At 35.1% G+C, this 19,710-nt stretch overlaps 1 protein-coding gene across 1 annotated transcript in view; it reads left to right on the top strand.

Annotated features, from left to right (window-relative positions):
• The first annotated feature begins 1,168 nt into the window (after nucleotides 1–1,168).
• Nucleotides 1,169–19,710, top strand: part of LOC129257153 (aminoacylase-1-like) — a 26,994-nt gene continuing 8,452 nt past the window's right edge. Inside the window, exons 1-8 of the mRNA XM_064097175.1 lie at nucleotides 1,169–1,382; nucleotides 4,040–4,104; nucleotides 4,480–4,584; nucleotides 5,157–5,228; nucleotides 5,813–5,835; nucleotides 7,610–7,686; nucleotides 17,499–17,588; nucleotides 19,593–19,649. Coding sequence (XP_063953245.1) covers nucleotides 1,280–1,382; nucleotides 4,040–4,104; nucleotides 4,480–4,584; nucleotides 5,157–5,228; nucleotides 5,813–5,835; nucleotides 7,610–7,686; nucleotides 17,499–17,588; nucleotides 19,593–19,649 — 592 coding nt within the window. The 5' untranslated portion in view covers nucleotides 1,169–1,279. The remainder of the gene's footprint in view (nucleotides 1,383–4,039; nucleotides 4,105–4,479; nucleotides 4,585–5,156; nucleotides 5,229–5,812; nucleotides 5,836–7,609; nucleotides 7,687–17,498; nucleotides 17,589–19,592; nucleotides 19,650–19,710) is intronic.

Raw genomic sequence — 19,710 nt, 5'->3', positions numbered from 1 at the left:
ACGGATCATCTTGAAAAATTGCAAATGATAAAGGCATGTCATTTTTACTCATTTTGCGTGTAATCTCTATGGGACATGACTTTTTCTCAAAACTAGATTCTACATTCCTCTATTTCGTGAGCTATATCTCCATTTTCTTTTGTCAGTTATCTCTGAGCTTTGAATATGTTGTAGCTGAGATTCTCAGCTTTCGGAAGTGATCCCTTTATTTTTTAATCAGATGCCGGGATCATGCCCGTTTTTCGCTTGCAAAATTGGATTTGCAATTCTCAAATTTGCTTACGTGTAATCTCTATGGGAACGTGTAATCTCTATGGGGAATATCGTGGCTCAATGGATAACGCACTTGACTTGCTATCTCGGGGGCGCAGGTTCGAGTCCTGGGGGTGAACAAGATGATTTTTTTTTCATTTTTTTTTTCTTTTTACCACCTCGTACATGATCCTTTATGATATTTAAAAAGTATGAAAGTTAAAATTTAGCAAGATTAAACAGATTATAATTACTATTTTCATATCATATGTATTTTCATATATCAAAGAGACCCTTTTCACAGTGCTTTATCATCTCCCGACTTTCGCAAGTATTCCATCCATAATGAACATTCCGTTGTCATCATGAAGATCATATTGATCTGCTTGAACATGGTAATAGTGATCATGATGGCGAGAATAAGGACAGACCACCTAATTCGTCCGCATGACGAATTAAAATCTAGTTCTTTTATCTTTTTCTTTTATTTTCCTGGTGAAATCCGCCAGGGGGGCAGCTAGCCCCCCCCCCCCCCCCCCCCTCCCCCCGCCTGTTACGCCACTGCCTTGATTTTGATTGCCTGAGAAGTACGATGTAATTAGTGTCGAATAAAAAGGAACTTGTCAGACGTTTATCCGAAAAGCCATTTCATGAAACGCTCCCCTGATGGGATCGAGGTTAGCAGCTGACACACCCATCAACACACCCCTCTCTAGTTTTATGGAACGCTGCTTTTTAGTACGACGTTGATATAAATGAACATTATATTGTAATTTCATAGAATCGTATTAAAAATACTCGATAATGGTAGCAAAACCTTCAAACACAATCGCAATACTTCAAAGATAGAAATATCTATATGTTGCAGGGAACATCGTAGGTTTTTGTGTTGTAACAGAATTTTCCCTCACAAATCAAGTTAGATATGATGTAAGTAGCTATCCATAGGCGGGCATAGAGAATCTCAATCTCAGAGTCAAAGTAGACAAACTTTCGCTGGCAAAGAACGATTGATTCCACCACTAAAATGGCTTCTGCATCTAAACGATCAAAATTGGGAGAGGATCCAGCTGTCTCTAATTTCAGAGAATACCTGCGCTTCAAGACAGTCGAGCCGAATCCTGATTATAGTAAGATAATTTGACTATAAGCCAAACTGAGCTTGGCCCACTCACACAAGCCTCAGTTGCCTGGACATGGTACGGCCGGGTATCCCAGGCATACCGTATGTACGGGGGTACGGATACCGGCTGCCGGGGGCCTATCGGGGTCCACCCATGGGTGCATTACTGCCGCCGTGTACAGCAAAATTGAAGGCACGGCGCATGCAAAATTGCAACAAACTTCCGCAAATTTCAAGAGGATTTACAGAATCAAGTCCTTCCGAAACTTACTGAACGATGTGAAGTCAATTCCCCTTAAATATTTTGAATATACTACGGTACATGTATCCCTCAAATAGCGTCATTTTAACTTAAGCATTGATTTTTCTTCTCATTGACAAAGACGTTGACAAAACACGGAGCAAGCTTGCAATTTCCCAAATTTTTCATCTAATGAGCTAAAGAGGGCACACTATTTGCCTTCATATCACAAACAGTACAAGGGAAAGACTAGGACCAAAAAATATTTTACACGTAAATCGATGCAAAGCGTTACGCAAAGTCGGCAAAGTGTCCAATCTTTTTACTGTAATTGTAAAGACTTTGTTGGAACGTTAATTGACAATTGAACGGTAGCACTTGCGGGGCTTTGTTCAAGGTACGTAGAATTTTCTATATTTTTTGTTTAATTTGTCATTGCTTTGAATATTTTCCAAAAAGTATTATAGTCGGCTAAAATAATATGAAAAAGTATGTTTTTTAAGTTATTGCATTTGTTGGTGTCTCTTTTTTATCAAACAATTATTCATTGGAATTGCGCATACAATTAATGAATCAAGAATCTAGTTTTAAAAATACTGACAAGCTTAATAAAGGTTGTGAATTGTATAAGCGCCACCAACGACCTTTTATTTCCGTCGAAGAGACATGCGAAGCCACTTTCCAGGCCGAGATATAAATTTTGCTCTTTTTATGTGCTTTTTATATTTAAAATATTATAAAAATTGAAAATGGAATGCTTTTCACCAGGAAAAGCCCTGATGAATAGCGGAACAAGTTTTGGCTCACATTATTTGTGTTATGAAGCAATGTTAACGGACAACTAAAAAATCCACTGCGTAGACACGTTCATAGTGCGTGGTTAGTATAGTATAAACCTCTGAGTGATTGCGGTCCGTCCACGTCAAACTAATTAACTAGACAGCTGGCAGCCGTCTGTTTCGAGGAGTTTTTAACATTTTTATTTTTTATTACTCGTACACAGATGACTCGCAATCGTGCAGCCACAATTAGGAGATTAACAATGCTAAATCCCCCCGACAAAAAAAACCCAGCATTTCTAAAAACCATTAGATCTAGATCTACCTAATGTTAGGCTTAATATATTCTTTATTAGCAATAAAAAAAACATTTTATTATCACAGACAAAATGACATTGCTCAAAACTTACCTCAAAATTTTGTAAAATAGTGAAAAATAAATCTTAAATACTCCATAAAATGTGCCGGGAAATGCTTTATATAGCCTGTTGGTCCATCCCTGTGGGCTAGTGGCTAAAAAGTCTTTATGCTGATCTAGACTTTGACTTTAACAAAAATGAGGAATGATTATTGGGGGGGGGGGGGGGGTCATTATAAAAGATTTTTTTTTTGGGGGGGAGAGATGGGTTTGTTGCGTTCTCACTCTTTCTCTATATCCTTCTCAGTCTATTATTATATCTCTCAGTCTATTTTCTTTTGCTCCTTCGTTATGCCTCTTGGGAGAGAAGTTTTTAAATTGCATGTAATTTAATGCACATAAATGCAACAAATTAATTAGAAATGAAAGATGAAATGTTGACTTGATCCAGGGACCTTGAGCATGTGAGTCCTCCGGCTTGGACATTCATAAGACATTTATAGGGATGTATGGCATTATACTTGTGCGGAATGCCACACCTACAGAATAAAGCTATTGACAGTGATTTTTGGATAACTAATGACTGTCGCTTAAGTCTTATGAGTACTTTTGACTTATACTTCACCATATTGATTTTGTTTTGATTTTCTGACATCATCAGATCCAGGAATTTTTATGATTGTGTTTGTAGTTAAAATCTGAATTACAAGTTCTAATGGTTATTTAATCAGTTGAGAGACCAGGGTTTTGGGGGCTATTTACATGTATGTCAGTGGCAGTGGATTTCTACCGCTACCGTGATGTTTCACAAGTGGAGACCCTTGCCGTATTGATTAAATAAAGCCACTTGGTATGTAAGTTAGGCCTACCTAACCGTAACCCTAATCCTATAGATGAGATCTAGAGTAACTTGGACTCTGATTTTTAGGCAATGTGAGTTGGTAAAGCTTAGTTTTTATTTTGACAAGTCGCTGTCAACCTGTCAATGCAGGCTACATCATTGACCTTCAACCTCTGTATTAATTTATTTAGATCTATTCATTTTCCAAACAGGCTTCTAAAATTCAAGTAATTTAATGAATTTTTATTTCTGCAAATGTCATTTAATTGGACTGCACATGTCACGTGACTTTACTACATTGATATATGTGCTTACAGTTCTTTTGATGCCATTAATAGCGATAATCTTGAAATTTTCAAGTAATAGCAATTTCATTACAATGTGAACTTTTATGGGTATAATTGTCCATCATTTTAAAAGTATTAAAATACCTTTTTTGTTACAGCTGGTGCTAATGCTTTCCTGAAGCGCATGGGAGATGAGCTTGGCCTACCAGTACGGTTTATAGAGGTTTGCAACATATTAATTTTTTTATACTTTGCTACTTTTCTGTTGACTGTTCACTTTTGCCTATACGTTCCATTTTCTATTGACATCTTTATTTCCTCTTGTTTGTCAGTTGATTTGATCTTCAAATGATTTGCCTCAATACCAACATTGAAATCCCATTCTAGTGAGATTTCATATTTTGCTTTACAAAATGCATTTTCTTATTTGTACATCATTATCAAACAATATATCTATTCATCTGACTTAACAGTAAAAACTGAAAATCATTTGCGTATTGTCAAAAGGTCTGTGTTGATACTGGTGAAGACCTTTTAGCTTTAAACCATTGTATATGAATTGACATATATGTGGTTTCTTCATGTCCTTGTTCTGCAGGTTCATCCCGGCAAGATAGTGGTTGTCATTACATGGGAAGGTACACATCCTTATCTTAAAAGCATAATTCTAAACTCCCACATAGATGTTGTTCCAGTCTTCCCAGTAAGTAGACTCTACTATATGACAATGTTAGAGAGCAACAATTTTACTTGGTTTGAACTTTGGGTTATTGTGTTATTTCAATGGATATGATAAAGTAAAAATTTGACAAGTAAAAGTGACATATTGTTTAAGTTGCATTAAAAAATGAACAAAATTGAAGAAAAAAATTTGGTGCATATACAATTTTCAAGAAAGCTGAAATTATAAAAAGTTTGTTTCTGATATAAGTAAGGTAGGGCTGTTTTTGCACATTTCATGAGTAGGCAAACTTTTTGTTACTTGTAGGGGTAGAATATTGAAAAATGCTTGGTGAAACTGTTTACATTTTGATGAACTGCTGGACATTTACTTAAAGAGTTGATTGATTGGTATGAATCTTAAATGTTTTTAATGTAGAAATTGTAACTCTGCATGTGATAGAAAGACTGACTCTGTAATTGGCAGTCATCTTTCATCCATCTTTGGTATGTTAAAAAATGTGGAAAATCTTGTTCTGTTTACTGAGAAGATAATGTTGATCAACCAGAACCGGTTGTGACACGTGTGTCATTTATATTTCTCCTTTAATATAGGAACATTGGGATTGTGATCCATTTGAGGCAAAGAAAATGGAGAATGGAGACATCTATGCTAGGGGATCTCAGGTGAGTATCTAATTCTTAATATCTTGGTAGAAAGGTTGGAACTAACATACTAAGGGTATGATATTACCTTTCCTCCAGTGTAAATACTAATTCCAAAGGAAACCTTTCATAATCCAATTTATTTTGAATGATATAAATCAATCTTTTTTATGTTTCATGTAAGGGGGGGGGGGTGTTTTACATCATTTCTACTAGTGATTCATAATTTTTTTGGGGGGGATCTTATTCCCACATATTTTACCCTTCTTACTTATATAATGGATGAATGTGATACCTCTTCCTTGATTTTTGTTGCTTTGTTATACCCTTAACAACTGGTGCTGAAAAATATGATGTTGAGATTGCAGTTGTGCAGTTCAAACTCTACTGCTGATATTGAGGTATACTTGCAATAGATATTGATCAAATCAGGAGTCTTATATATTTATCTACCCCTAAGTTAACTCACTGAATGAAATCAAACAAATCATTAGAAAAAAATCTTGCATTTGATTTTTCATTTCCTTAAATACATGTATTCCAAAAGGTGTTTTTTGTTGATTTTCTTTTCTTTCACTTTATTTTTATATTCCCCTGTCTTGCAGGACATGAAATGTGTTGGCATTCAGTAAGTCATATGAAAAAAATTTGTTATTTTATTTTCATATTATTTCAAACAAAACACATTTTGCTATTCTATATTTTTTAGATTATCTGTCACTCAAAACACCTTTTCAGGAACAGTTTTTCAAAATGTTAGGAATTTGTGTATTACTTGATACGATAATTCCTCTTGCAGCTCCAAAAAGCTAAATTGGAATGTGATACTTGACACTTGATATTGTTCACATTTAATGGCACAAATTTGATTTTTCATTGTTCATAGATTGTTCATACCACCAAACAAACCTTCAAACATCATAAAATTTGAATTTGTTCAAGATTGTACCTACACTGGTGCATGTGTTGATTTGTTAGAGCCTTCGTAGTCTTTACTTTTCACTTCACTATTTGCCCATTTCTCAGATAAAGAGTCATATAATTCATAATTCACATTTTAATGATTATTCCTAAAATTTGTGCATAACGCTAATCAACATGCCTGTCAGAATCTATATTTAGCCACGGCATACCTTTTAAATGCTGCAAGACAAACTATGTTAATATTTGAATTACTTAATTTGGGAATGAAATGAAGTGAAATTATAAAATGAACTAATGATTATTATAGAAATAAAATTTTTACATTATTATAAGGCCTAATTTTATTATTATTATTATTCACTTGGATCAGACATTTGATCTCTATGATGAAACTTATGAAAACGTCTATATGCAGTTTAACTTTAACCTCACAAAATACAAGTCTGTGTAGCTTTCTTCAATGCAACCAACACATCTTTTTCAATAAACGCGGTTTGACACATCACACAGAGTAAAGACAAGCTCAGGTGGAACAATTATGAAATAGGATGCGCGTTTGAGAGGGAATAGCGCTGTACTTAGCTGTGGAGAGATGCGTCTACTGGTGCTGGCTAGCTATATTACGCACCGGTACGTACCCATGTGTACATAGTCTCATACCGTAGATATGAGTAGAATGCTCAAGTCTTGGCCTACAGCATACCTTAACAAAGATTAAGTAAATAATAATGTCTTCAGTTTTCTCAATAATGTAAACGTTTTATTTCAAGTTCTTCAAAATGTATGTTTTGCATAAGGCATGTAAAATTTTTACTTTAGTTCTTCTAAATCAAGTCACGCAACTCACCAATCTCAGTCCAAGTTTCTCAATGAGTTTCTTTGCTGGTTGAGTGAGCTTTCGATTTTGTGTAATATGCTGGTGTGGGGGGTCGGGGCAACATGTTTGGATTGGAAAATAATGGAAGCTTCTTTCAACAAGTCAAAATAATCTTCATACATCCAGTCTGTTCTGAACTTGCAGTTGATGCTTCATTGTCTTTCTTAATTTAGCACAAAGTTTTCAGACCAAAGAATGAGACAATGCTTTGATGAATAGTCCTCGCTCACACAATAATGGGGGGGGGGGGACTAGAAAAATATAAGTCTAAAATGACAGAACCTTTGATAGGTGAAAATAAAGCTGCAAATCTGTACTTCATTGAACTGCTTCACATTTTGACATTGATCAAAGCTATTATGAGCCTAAATACAAAAACGGGTGTAGCGTATTTGAACCAAATCAGAGTGTAGTTTGAAAGGTGCACTAAAGATTGCATCAGGTTTCCACATGTTTCCATTTTGTTTCATATTATCTCCATTTTATACAGATTACATTAAGACTTGTATTCAAGATGGGTCCAATTTATTTGAAGAATGAATTGTTTGAAAATGAAACTGTCTAAGATCATATTTCACTCTTACTACTCATTGCAATGTAGGTACATTGAAGCTATTCGTAGACTCATAAGCGATGGGAAGCGGATGATGCGAACCATACATATGACCTTTGTGCCAGGTAAGATTATTTTCAGCAACTTTAGGCAACATTTACACTGGAAGAAATACATGTATAGTACATCCCACAAAAAATCAAGGATCTTAGGCATGCCTTTCGAATTGCAGCTTTTGTTCATTATTTTGATACATTATGTAAAATTTTATCTTCAAAATAAAGTCGCGCAGGAAAATTGATCAATATTTATTTAAAATACAATAATCTTGCATGAGAAAGGGATGGCTTGTCATTTCTTTTGTGTTCTTTTTTAATGAGTTTTATTTGCAATTCACATTTTAACAAAATATCTCAGAAACAGATACATGATTATTTTACATTCATATAGATAGACACCATGCTTGGTTAATGTTATATGCAACAGATATAATAAAAAAAAGATCTATACACTATACTCTTTCATAGTAATTATATTCCACTTTTTTCTGTGAAACTCCGAACGATTGTGTTTGAAAGAAATGTAGCGTTCTGTTTTTCTAACTGTGTTAGAGTGCATACAAATGATTTAAAAAGAGGAATTGTTTTGCTATATTTACATGAAAAAATGAAATGTTTGCCGTATAGTATTATGGTATTTACCAAATAAAAATGTTCTCTTTCCAATGTTTCAAAACAAATTTCTAAATTAGATAACTTATAAGAACGGATATTTTTTAAAGTCTACCAAGTACACAAATCGTTCCAAAAGTTCGAAACAAATTGGCATTAAAAAAAAGATACATCAATGTTTGATTTTGTTCATTAAAAAAAATCACATATGTCTTGATCAAAAATTCAGATTTTATATAAGTAACGATTTGTCAACACTTTTCTGTGTATGAATTTAAATTGGAAATTCCTTAGTTTGTTATCTATTGACGATTTGTGTATCAGGGTGAAACGAGAATTCCAAATTTCATTATTTGATAATTGCAGTGAAAGGTCGTTTTCCCATTTGTAACGTTGATCTGTCTCTGACACGTCCAAAGTATAATTATTTATAAAATGAGAATAACATAGTTTAGAAACTTTTTTGTGTTTAAGGAAATTACGTAATCGAACGTCGTGTGGTTCAAAAGGTGTTTTCTGTTTTATGTATTTGTTTCTAATAACTCTTTTCCATTCATTTGGTATGGCAGATAATAATGAATTATACATCATGATGGATGTGTAACCATAGTTTTCAACTATAACTTCAAAAGATTTAAAAAGTACATCTTCTGTTAGAAAATCATAAATAGTGTTTAAAGAAGATTCGGACTATCTTTGAATACAAAGAGGTTTTCCATCGACTAAAATATGTGAATTGAACCACAGAGGTTGCGACAGTATTTCCTTAAACTTAACAGGATTATAGTATCTGTAATATGACCATGAACTCAATACATCATTCGAAAAAGTTTCAGTACATGGATTGAATAAAATAGCCTATGACTTTTGCTAATATCCCAAATTGCAAATTTGCTCTCACCAATGAAACGAACAGATTCTTTAAAAAACTCTTCCATTTCCCATTGTTATCATCATCTAAAATCTTTTGACCCATGATACTTTAGTGCTTGATTATAACATGACAAATGTAACACTTTTAGACCGCCATCTTTGTAGTCATTGAATAAAAGAGAACGCTTAATTTAATACCTTTTTTACTCCATAAAAAAATGTAATAGCTGTTGCATTTCGATAAAGAAGGTCAATGGTGGGTCTGAAATAATGCTGAAAAGATATATTAGTTTTGGAATGACCAATGTTTTTATTACTACTATCTTTCCATACAATGTAAGAGATCTACCATTCCAAATAGTCTGATAGGGAGATAGGGTTTCCCATGCACCCTATTGATTTTTTTTTTAAGCTACATTTTTGTAATCCTTAAGATGTCTAGTGAATGAATTTTGATGTTCCCAAAACAAAATATTGTCCCATGGGGTTCAAATCCATGATGGCGTCCAAAATGGCCGCCATATTCATGGAATTTGGATTTTTGTACATAGATTCCGACACAAACATTCATTTGCCACAAAATTAGTGTCATATGAAAAAAAAAAAAAAATTCGGCTGAGATTTTCATAAGAAAAGTGAAATTTTGAGATTTTTTTCCAAAAAATTGAAAATATGCGAAATACATGATTTACCATAAATCTGAAGAAAATAATGGGATTGCCTTGAAAATTTCTAGAAAACTTTCCTAATATGCAGTTATTAAGTGGACGAAATTCCAAATCGATATCATTTTTCTTTACAAACTTATAATGTCTCAAACTTGAAAATGAAATTTTCAGAAATTTAGCTTTTTACTGCAAATCACAGACTTAGATATACTAATGTATATTGTCAAATTTTTAACCCAGAAAATGGAGATAGGCCTTAATAAAAAGCAAAATTATCTATTATTTTGTTGGTAGAATTTACTACAATCCCTTTATTCTTCAATTTAAAGTCGGTTGATATAGTTTTTGAAAGAATTAAGACTTTTGGCCAAAATTTGTATGTTTTTGGTAAAAAAATTGCACATGCACTGTTATTGATCAGATTTATTATGAATAGCAGTAATAAATGCACAATCTCAACATTCGATATGAAAGAGGAGGTATCAACAAGAATATTGGCAGGCTTCATGCCACCATAAGTATCTTCATTTGCTTCAGATATAAGGAAAATATGCTGAATGTATTAACCGATTTTGCGCTAAAGTGAGGCCAAAAAGCAACCTCAGTGTGGCAGTCACACCCATGAAAACGATTGCAAAGTGATTATGGTATGTCATTCAAATAATAAAATAGCTTTGATCAGCCTCTTGCATCCATTGTGTTGGTATGACTAACACACCGTAATGTACAGTATGCAATGTGCATGGTAATAGAAATGTATATGATTCAGTAGGATGTAAATACAAAAAGGCGTTCCTGTTACATCATAAAGAAATTTATTTAATAAAGTTTCTTGTAAGCAGTTATAAGATACACTAGCATTGCAGGTAATAGAGATGAAGTTCTGACACATCAATACACAACTGAAAGGAACATGTCAAAGCTACCCCCACCTTATCTGTATTTTGAATCCATGGCCTGTATTCCAAAATCAGGTTTATTTTCGAACACGGTCTAACTCTTTTCAAAATTTATGAAGAGCCAAAATGTAAAAATTCTGTTTATATTTTATATCTGTTATGTTTACTACTCTGTTCCTTTTTCTTTCATAATGAAGGAAAAAACTCAATTATCATTCTCAGACAATTATGAACAATTTGGGGGGTCAATATTAATGGAATTGGCTCTCCACAGTGAAAAGTCATTGGGCGAAATTCTGTCGTCAATCAAAAAGTGATCTTAGTCGAAAACCATATCATAGTTCAGATGACCGAAGATCTGACATGGTATCTGATGATCGTTAACCAAAACAAAAGGAATCACGATCAAAATCAAAAGGTCGAAAGAACTAACCGATCAACGAAATGGACACAGCACACGATATACTATCACAGTGGAGCGTTGTGGCCCAGTGGATTAGTCTTCGGACTTTGAAACAGAGGGTCGTGGGTTCGAATCCCAGCCATGGCGTAATTTCCTTCAGCAAGAAACTGATCCACAGTGTGCTGCACTCAACCCAGGTGAGGTAAATGGGTACTGGTAGGAAGTAATTCCTTAAAAAGCTGTGTGCGCTATGAACGCCTAGCTTAGCCGGGTAATATAGGAGCGCCTTGAGCACCTAACAAGGTGGATATGTGCGCAATATAAATACCCTATATTATTATTATTATTATTATTATTATGATAATTATCAGTCTAGAGGCAGTCCATCCAACTTCGCATAATTTGACACAATACACACAAATGGGCCAACCACAGTTGTAAATTCAGAAGGTACAGTAGCATTTGCTAACATTGACATAATATGCCCACTGAGTCGGTCAACATAAGCTCTACCTAAGAGTTGACTCAAGTGCAAGTGCTAACACGGTATGTGCCGCCAAGGCAATATAAAGTTAAAAGTGGGAATCATTAGTGAAATAAACACCAGTAAAACTTGTAGGTTATGATGAGATTCCAATTAAATGTAAAGGTACACTAGACATAAAATGTTACAGTCTAAACATGGTCAAAACAGAATTCTATGTAGCAGATGTCAAGGTTACAGCTATCCTAGGGTTGTAAGGTTGCACTGACCTTGGAATTATCACAATTCACTCAATGCACAATTATGACACACCTACACCAAACCCTAAACAAACACCTATCACAAGTGAAAAGGATCTCAAACAAGCATTTCCAGAGCAATTCGATGCTATTGGTAGTTTCAAGGGGAAAGCGATGCTTCATGTCAAGGACATCGCTAAACCTACCGTAGACGCACCACGCAAGTGCAGCACACTTGAAGGACAAGATCAAGGCTGAACTGGACAAGATGGAGCAGCAAGAAGTCACCAGGAAAATCGAGTACCACATCGATTGGTGCATGACCACTGTTGTGAAGAAAGACGGTTCTATTAGAATTTGTCTTGACCCAAGGAGGTTAAACAACGCATTGAAGAGATGCCCACACAAGGTATCAACCTTAGAGGAGGTCCAACTTACCTTTGAAGGACCCCAGTACCTCTCCAAGTTAGACACAAAGGCTGGTTACTGGTCAGTTCACCTGACTGAGGAATGCCAAGACCTCACCACATTCCGAACACCATCTGGAAGGTCCTGCTTCCAAAGATTACCATTTGGTTTATGCAATAGCCAAGACAACTTCCAGCAGCACATGGATAGGATTGTCCAGAATGTGCCAGGCTGCATATGCATTGCAGATGACATAGCTATTGTAGGGAGAACGGAGGAGGAACACGACAAGAATCTGTACTTATTCAAGGAGACAGCAAAGCAAGAAGGCTTATTGTTCAAAAGCTCCAAGTGCACAATCAAGAAAGAAGCTTTCAAATTCTTTGGCTCCAAGTGCACTAGATCAGATATCTACCCAGATCCTAGCAAGGTAGAAGCCAACACATTACCCAAGTACTATTACCCAAGGACAAAGAGGATGTTCAGAAATGCCTAATATTGTTCAAATACCCAGCAGCATACATTCCTAATTTCTCGGAGAAGTCAGCACCACTTCGATAACTTCTTCACAAGGAAGTACTGTTCATCTGGGACGATGATCATGAACATTCCTTGAACAGCCTGAAACGTGCAGTATCGTCAGGTGCATGTCTACAATTCTATGACCCACAGAAAGAGACAACTGTCGAGGTAGATGCATCAATGAAAGATCTAGGAGCATGCCTGCTTCAGGAAGGTAACCTGTTGCGTTTGCATCCAAAGTATTTCCACTGCACAGTCCAACTACTCAAACATAGAGAGGGAAATCTTAGTCCTAGTGTTTGGTATCAAACGCTTCCATACATATCTGTTTGGGAAGGAATTCACAGTCATAACCAATCACAGACCATTGGATATTATATGGAAAAAACCTCTTAGAAGTGGACCACCACATCTACAGCGATCGCTTATCAAAGTCCAAGGAAATAGGTGTCAAGTCAATTACCGACCTGGAAAAGACATGATTCTTTCCGATACGTTGAGTCGACTTCCTAATCCCATGGAAGCATGCGATGTACCGCTAGATGTCAGAGTTAAATCCATCTGCTCTGAGGTTAAAGATTTGCATACTATGCGATCGACTTATTACTCTTCGGACAACACAAGAGGACAGAACTTCAGAGAGAAACGGCTAATGATCCAATTCTCAGATCATTATGGCAGATAGTTACTCAGGGTTGGCCTGAAACAATCCAAGAGTTACCGAAATCCATTAGACAGTATTGGTCGTACAAAGATAACATCAGATTATCACATGGAGTTCTCTTCAAGGGAAGTCAAGTCATCGTACCGAAGTGACTGAGGAATGATATCCTTAAACAGCTTCACCTAGGACACATGGGAATCGAAAGTACCAGACAACTTGCTCGTGAGAGAGTGTTCTTGCCAAACATCAATAAGGACATCGCCCAGTTGATAAAGCAGTGTGAAACATGGGAGAAACATCAAGCAAGGCAGGAGAAGAAAAGAAGTGGAATATCAAGCACATTACTTATTCTCCACACTATCCAAGATCAAACGGATTAGCTCAGAGGATGGTTCGTACAGTCAAGAATCTGTTGACAAAATGTTCTCAGACTGACCAAGACAGTCGACTAGCAATGATGAACCTGAGAGCAACACCAGTCGAAAGTAACTTGAGATCACCAGCAGAAATGTTATTTGGTAGACCCATCAGAACCACATTGCCAAGTTACTATTTCTCGAGAGATTCTACTACCATTGATTTTCTCTTGAATAGGCAAGACAAGATGAAGGAAGTGCATTATCGACATGCAAGTTCTGATCTACCACCTCTGCATGTAGGACAGCCAGTGAGAGTTCTACATCCAAGAGACCACACTTTGATACCAGCTAAAGTATCTAAAGTCTGTAAGGAACCCAGGTCTTACGAAGTATCAAAGCCAAACGGAGAAATATTGAGAAGGAACAGATCACACGTTAGGGAAATTCCATCCACCATCCCCACTCCAAAGCGGGGCTCGAAATTAGCGGTTGCCCGGGTGACATTGGCAACCAAAACTGCCATCATGGTTGCCCGGATGGCAACCAAGAAAATTCCGGATATTTTTTTTTTCTCAAAGAGAATAAAACTCTGAATTTTGCAGCAAGCAAAAATGCTTTTCAGTTCAAAGTTTACAACTTCTGGATCAGGAATATATCTTTCAAGATCACATTGGCACAAAGTTTGAGCTAAAAAAGATCGCCCAAATCTAGCACATGAGCCTGCCAATGAGTTCCAAGATTGACTGCTTGTCTGTCAAAGTTTGGCTAAGTCCTCCCTAAGAACCATAAAGCTTACATTTTGACATGATATAAGTGGATTGTTGCAAGTTGTAAAATGCAATTTACAGGAGGCCTTTCCCTGGTATTGATTCGTCACCACTTTTTCTACTTTTGCGTTTTGGCATGGTTAATATGCTATTGTTAGTTCACCAATACAAGTCTAAATCTACAATCTTGCACCTAAAAGTGAAAATAGTAAATAGATTAATAACACAACCATACACATCTCATTGTACCAAAAAGACCTTCCCTTTATAATTTTTGGCACTTTAACATAACAGAATTGTTTGATTTAAATCGTAAAGAATAAAGATAACCCACTCAATTAATTTCTCATACTCAGAATACCCTACAAACATTTGTAATTTGTTTTCCTATGATGTCGAATTAAGATGTTCTGTTAAGAGTTTTTCGTCAGAATCCAAGATGGCCGTCAAGATGGCGGCCAAGGGACACTATTTAAGTTTTCAGAACATCAAAATAAATTCATTCAGTATACAACTCCAGGATTAAAAAGGTGTAGGTTAGAAAAACTTATCAATAGGGTGAAAAAGGGTGGTAAAGATAATGACAATATAGTACACTTAAGTCTGTAAAATGCAGTAAAAAAGCTAAATGTCTTAATTGTATATTAGGAAAGTTTTCTAGAAAGTTTCAAGGCAATTGCTCTATTTTCCTTAGATATATGGTAAATCAGGTATTTTGAAAATTTTCATTTTTGGGGGGAAATAATTTCAAAAATGCACTTTTCTTATTAAAATCTCACCCCTATTACCTTTTCATCACATATGAATAATATCAACTTGTAGAAAATTTATTTTTCTTTCATATGACACTAATTTTGTGTTCGAAGATAAACCTGATTTCGGAATACAGGCCATAGGTTCAAAATACAGATAAAGTGGGGGTAGCTTCGACATGTTGTTTTGAGTTGTGTATTGATGGGTCAGAACTTCATCTTTATTACCTGCAGTGCTAGTGTATCTTATAACTGTTTCCAAGAGACTTCATTAAATAAATTTCTTTATGATGTAACAGAAACACCTTTTTTGTCTTTACATTCTTCTGAATCAGATACATTTCTATTACCAATACCATGCACATTACATACTGTACATTACGGTGTGTTAGTCATACCAACACAATCGATGCAAGAGGCTGATCAAAGCTATTTTATTATTTGAATGACATACCATAATCACTTTGCAATTGTTTTCATGGGTGTGACTGCCACACTGAGGTTGCTTTTTGGCCTCACTTTAGCGCAAAATGGTTAATACATTCAGCATATTTTCCTTCTTTCTTAGCAAATGAAGATACCTATGGTGGCATGAAGACTGCCAATATTCTCGTTGATACATCCTCTTTCATATCGAATGTTGAGATTGTGCATTTATTATTGCTATTCATAATAAATCTGATCAATAACAGTGCATGTGCATTTTTTTTACCAAAACATACAAATTTTGGCCAAAAGTCTAAATTCTTTCAAAAACTATATCAACCAACTTTAAATTGAAGAATTTAGGGATTGTAGTAATTTCTACCTACAAAATAATAGATAATTTTGCATTAATTAAGGCCTATTTCCATTTTCTGGGTTAAAAATGTGACAATATACATTAGCATATCCTAGTCTGCGATATGCAGTAAAAAAAACCTAAATTTCTGAATATTTAATTTTCAAGTTTGAGACATTATAAGTTTGTAAAGAAAAATGATATCGATTTGGAATTTCTGCCACTTAATAACTGTATATTAGAAAAATTTTCTAGAAATTTTCAAGGCAATCCCATTATTTTCATTATATTTATGGTAAATCATGTATTTCACAAATTTTCAATTTTTTGGACAAAAATCTCAAAATTGCACTTTTCTTATCAAAATCTCAGCTGTATTATCTTTTCATCACCGATGAATAGTATCAACTTGTAGAAAATTTATTTATCTTTCATATGACACTAATTTTATGGCAAATGAATGTTTGTGTCGGAATCTATGTACGAAATTCCAAATTCCATGAATATGGCGGCCATTTTGGACGCCATCTTGGATTTGAACCCCATGGGACAATATTTTGTTTTGGGAACATCAAAATTTATTCACTAGACATCTTAAGGATTACAAAAATGTAGGTTAAAAAAATATATCAATAGGGTGCATGTGAACCCTACCTCTCTCCCCTACTAAAATGTTTAACAGAGATTTGATCTCATCCAATTTTGGTACAAAGTTTAAATAAAAAAAGTACGTTTATCGCTCAATGGGATTTTTATACCTAAATAAGAAAAATAATCTACAGGCCATTGAAAAGGAATGTCTTGGCATAAATACATCGTACAACTCCCAAGTTGAATAGCATTACATTTTTCAACATTGACTTTCAATCCAGACATTTCTTTAAAAGTATTTAATACAGATATGCATTTTCTTAAGTTTTGTTCGTTGGGTTCAAGGTAAATAAATATCATTTCACTACGAGAGTGGCGTAATTTTTTTTTTCTTTAAACTTGTGTCCCAAAATATTTTCTTAAACACAAACTGCACCTAAACAAATTCTTTGCCTAGAAAAGGTAGATGTTAGTTGCATGCAAGTAAATTATTATTTTTTGAGTCGTTTTTACACTGTATCAAATTAAATTGAAATTAAGATTAAAACAGATCAGTAATTTTCTGATTATTATTAATTGTCATTACATATTCATTGATCAAAAGATGCACACAAGTTTAGAAGTTCAGATGACAATAATAAGTATACAAAGATGACAATGATGAGGTGATATAATTTTTGCTTAATGTATAAGATCTGTAGTTTTATTTGTAATTTCAAATGCTGACCTAATTAATTCAAAATCTTATATCTTTTGACTACCAGCAGAAACACAAGTTTCTATCTCTATTTTAAGGTTTCACTATGTTAAAAGTCTCTTTTTTATTATTATTATAGTTTTCAATTTTATATTACAGATGAAGAAATTGGTGGAGACCTAGGGATGGGAAAGTTCACAAAGACTGAAGATTTCAGGAACCTCAATGTTGGATTTGGGCTTGACGAAGGTAAAGCATAGAACATGTCACAGGATATGTTACATTTAGGGTCCTGAACAATGATAAACTTCTTCTGCTATCTATGACTATAATGATGTTATTCCATAGGATGAGAAAATAAAAAATTATAATAGAATTCCATCGTTTATTATTGATAACAAGATTTTTTAAATTAGACTCAGACCGGAGTATACAAAATGTAATAAAACATGAAATAAGTATACCGGTAATTCAAAGATGAATTTTTACCTGTTGAAGCTAAATTTCCACTAAATCTTCATAATGAGATAAAATATATGTTAGAGATAAAAATCTTTTACAATGAAGACAAAAAACCCCATCCACTTATTAATATATATAAGATATTATTCATAATGATTTTACAGTTAGATTAGGGCACCGTTTCATAGAGTTACAGTTGTTGTAACTTTGCCATTATGGCAACTACCATGGCAACAGTCCTCAGCAGCCAATCAAGGTTACCATGGTAGTTGCCATTATGGCAAAGTTACAACAGTTATAACTCTTTATGAAACGGTTCCAAGGTGGGTGTTTCATAAAGCTTTTCGTAAGTTAAGAGCTACGTTAAGAACGACTGGTGATCCTTTCTTACACCCTAAATCATCATTAATGAACATTTATTGGTGAATATCATTTACCACAAGAAAGGATCACCAGTCGTTCTTAAAGTCGCTCTTGACTTATGAACAGCTTTATGAAACAGCCCCCAGAGATTTCAAAGATGATCCTTTGGTCACTTCCACAACTTAATGCATTAGTTATTATGTTTTGTTTCATGTCTGATCTTTCTTCCTTTGATTATGTCCTATAGTACCCCTCCCTAAACAAACATACATCATCATAGCTTCATGTTTTTCAGGCCATATTAATTGTATCCCCGGAACAGAGTTCGGAGGATACTATGGATTTGGCCTCGTCGCGCTGCCGCGTCTGCCGCAGAGATTTCCTTGTGAGCGCTCTATCAGCTACATTTCTTCTCTGATCATCTTCATATTTGGCATGAAGGTTGAGTATGGTATAACAAAGAAGCCTTTCGATTTTTGTGTGGGCGGAGACATCGTTGCCATGGTAACAACAGTTTTTGTGGAAATAGCAGAGATGTCCTTGTGAGCGCTCTACCAGCTGCATTTCTTCTACGATCTTCAAATGTGGCATAAAGTTTGCGTGTGGTATAGCGAAGCCGCCTATCGATTTTGATGTTGGCGGAGACATCGTTGCCATGGTAACAAGTTTTTGTGGAAATAGCAGAGATGTCCTCGTTAGCGCTCTACCAGCTGCATTTTTTCTCCGATCATCTTCAAATTTGGCATGAAGGTTGAGTATGATATAACAAAGAAGCCTATTGATTTTGGTGTGGGCGGAGACATTGTTGCCACAGTAACAAGAGTTTTTGTGGAAACAGCAGAGATTTCCTTGTGAGTGCTCTACTGGCTTCATTTCTTCTCCAATTATCTTCTGATTTGTCTGAAGGTCCATTATGGTAAAGCAAAGCCGTCTAATGATTTTGGAGTGGGTGGATACATGGTTGTGATGGTAACCATATTTTTGTGGAAAATTTTGTAAAACCTGTAACTTCTGCTTTTTTTCCAGTTTGTCATAACAGTTGGCACACAGAAGCAATATTAGAAGGTGAAGCGAAGATGCCTATAATTTTTGTCGGGGGGTCTTAGGGTTAGGTTTATAAAATATATCCAGATTACTCTATAATTGTATTCCCCAACAGGTGATACTGGACAATATTTTAGGTTCTGCAGAGTCATGCTGCTACGTCATATTATTGTCATCAAATTTGGTACCCACAGGCAAAATGTGGGCAGGGTCATTGTCGCCATGACAATTGCATTTATTTGTCAAATATCTATGTGAGCTCTATATATCGCAATGACGGATGACGCGGTGGGTTCGGGGGATACATGTGCTCGGTCGCGCGACCTGCCAAGCATCTCTAGTGTTATGATATTATAACATCTTCATTTTTATTCATGATTTTAGGGCTTGCCAACCCAACAGAAAAATTCAGTCTCTATCATGGAGAACGGGCAGTTTGGTGTAAGTATCTGTCTCCTTTACATGTTTTTCTCTATGTTGTATGTTTGATGAAGCAGGCAAA

This window comes from Lytechinus pictus, chromosome 3 (genome assembly GCF_037042905.1).
Source record: "Lytechinus pictus isolate F3 Inbred chromosome 3, Lp3.0, whole genome shotgun sequence".
Classification (NCBI taxonomy): domain Eukaryota; kingdom Metazoa; phylum Echinodermata; class Echinoidea; order Temnopleuroida; family Toxopneustidae; genus Lytechinus; species Lytechinus pictus.
Note: the sequence above shows the minus strand (reverse complement) of the source record. Positions and strands in the feature narration are given on the sequence as shown.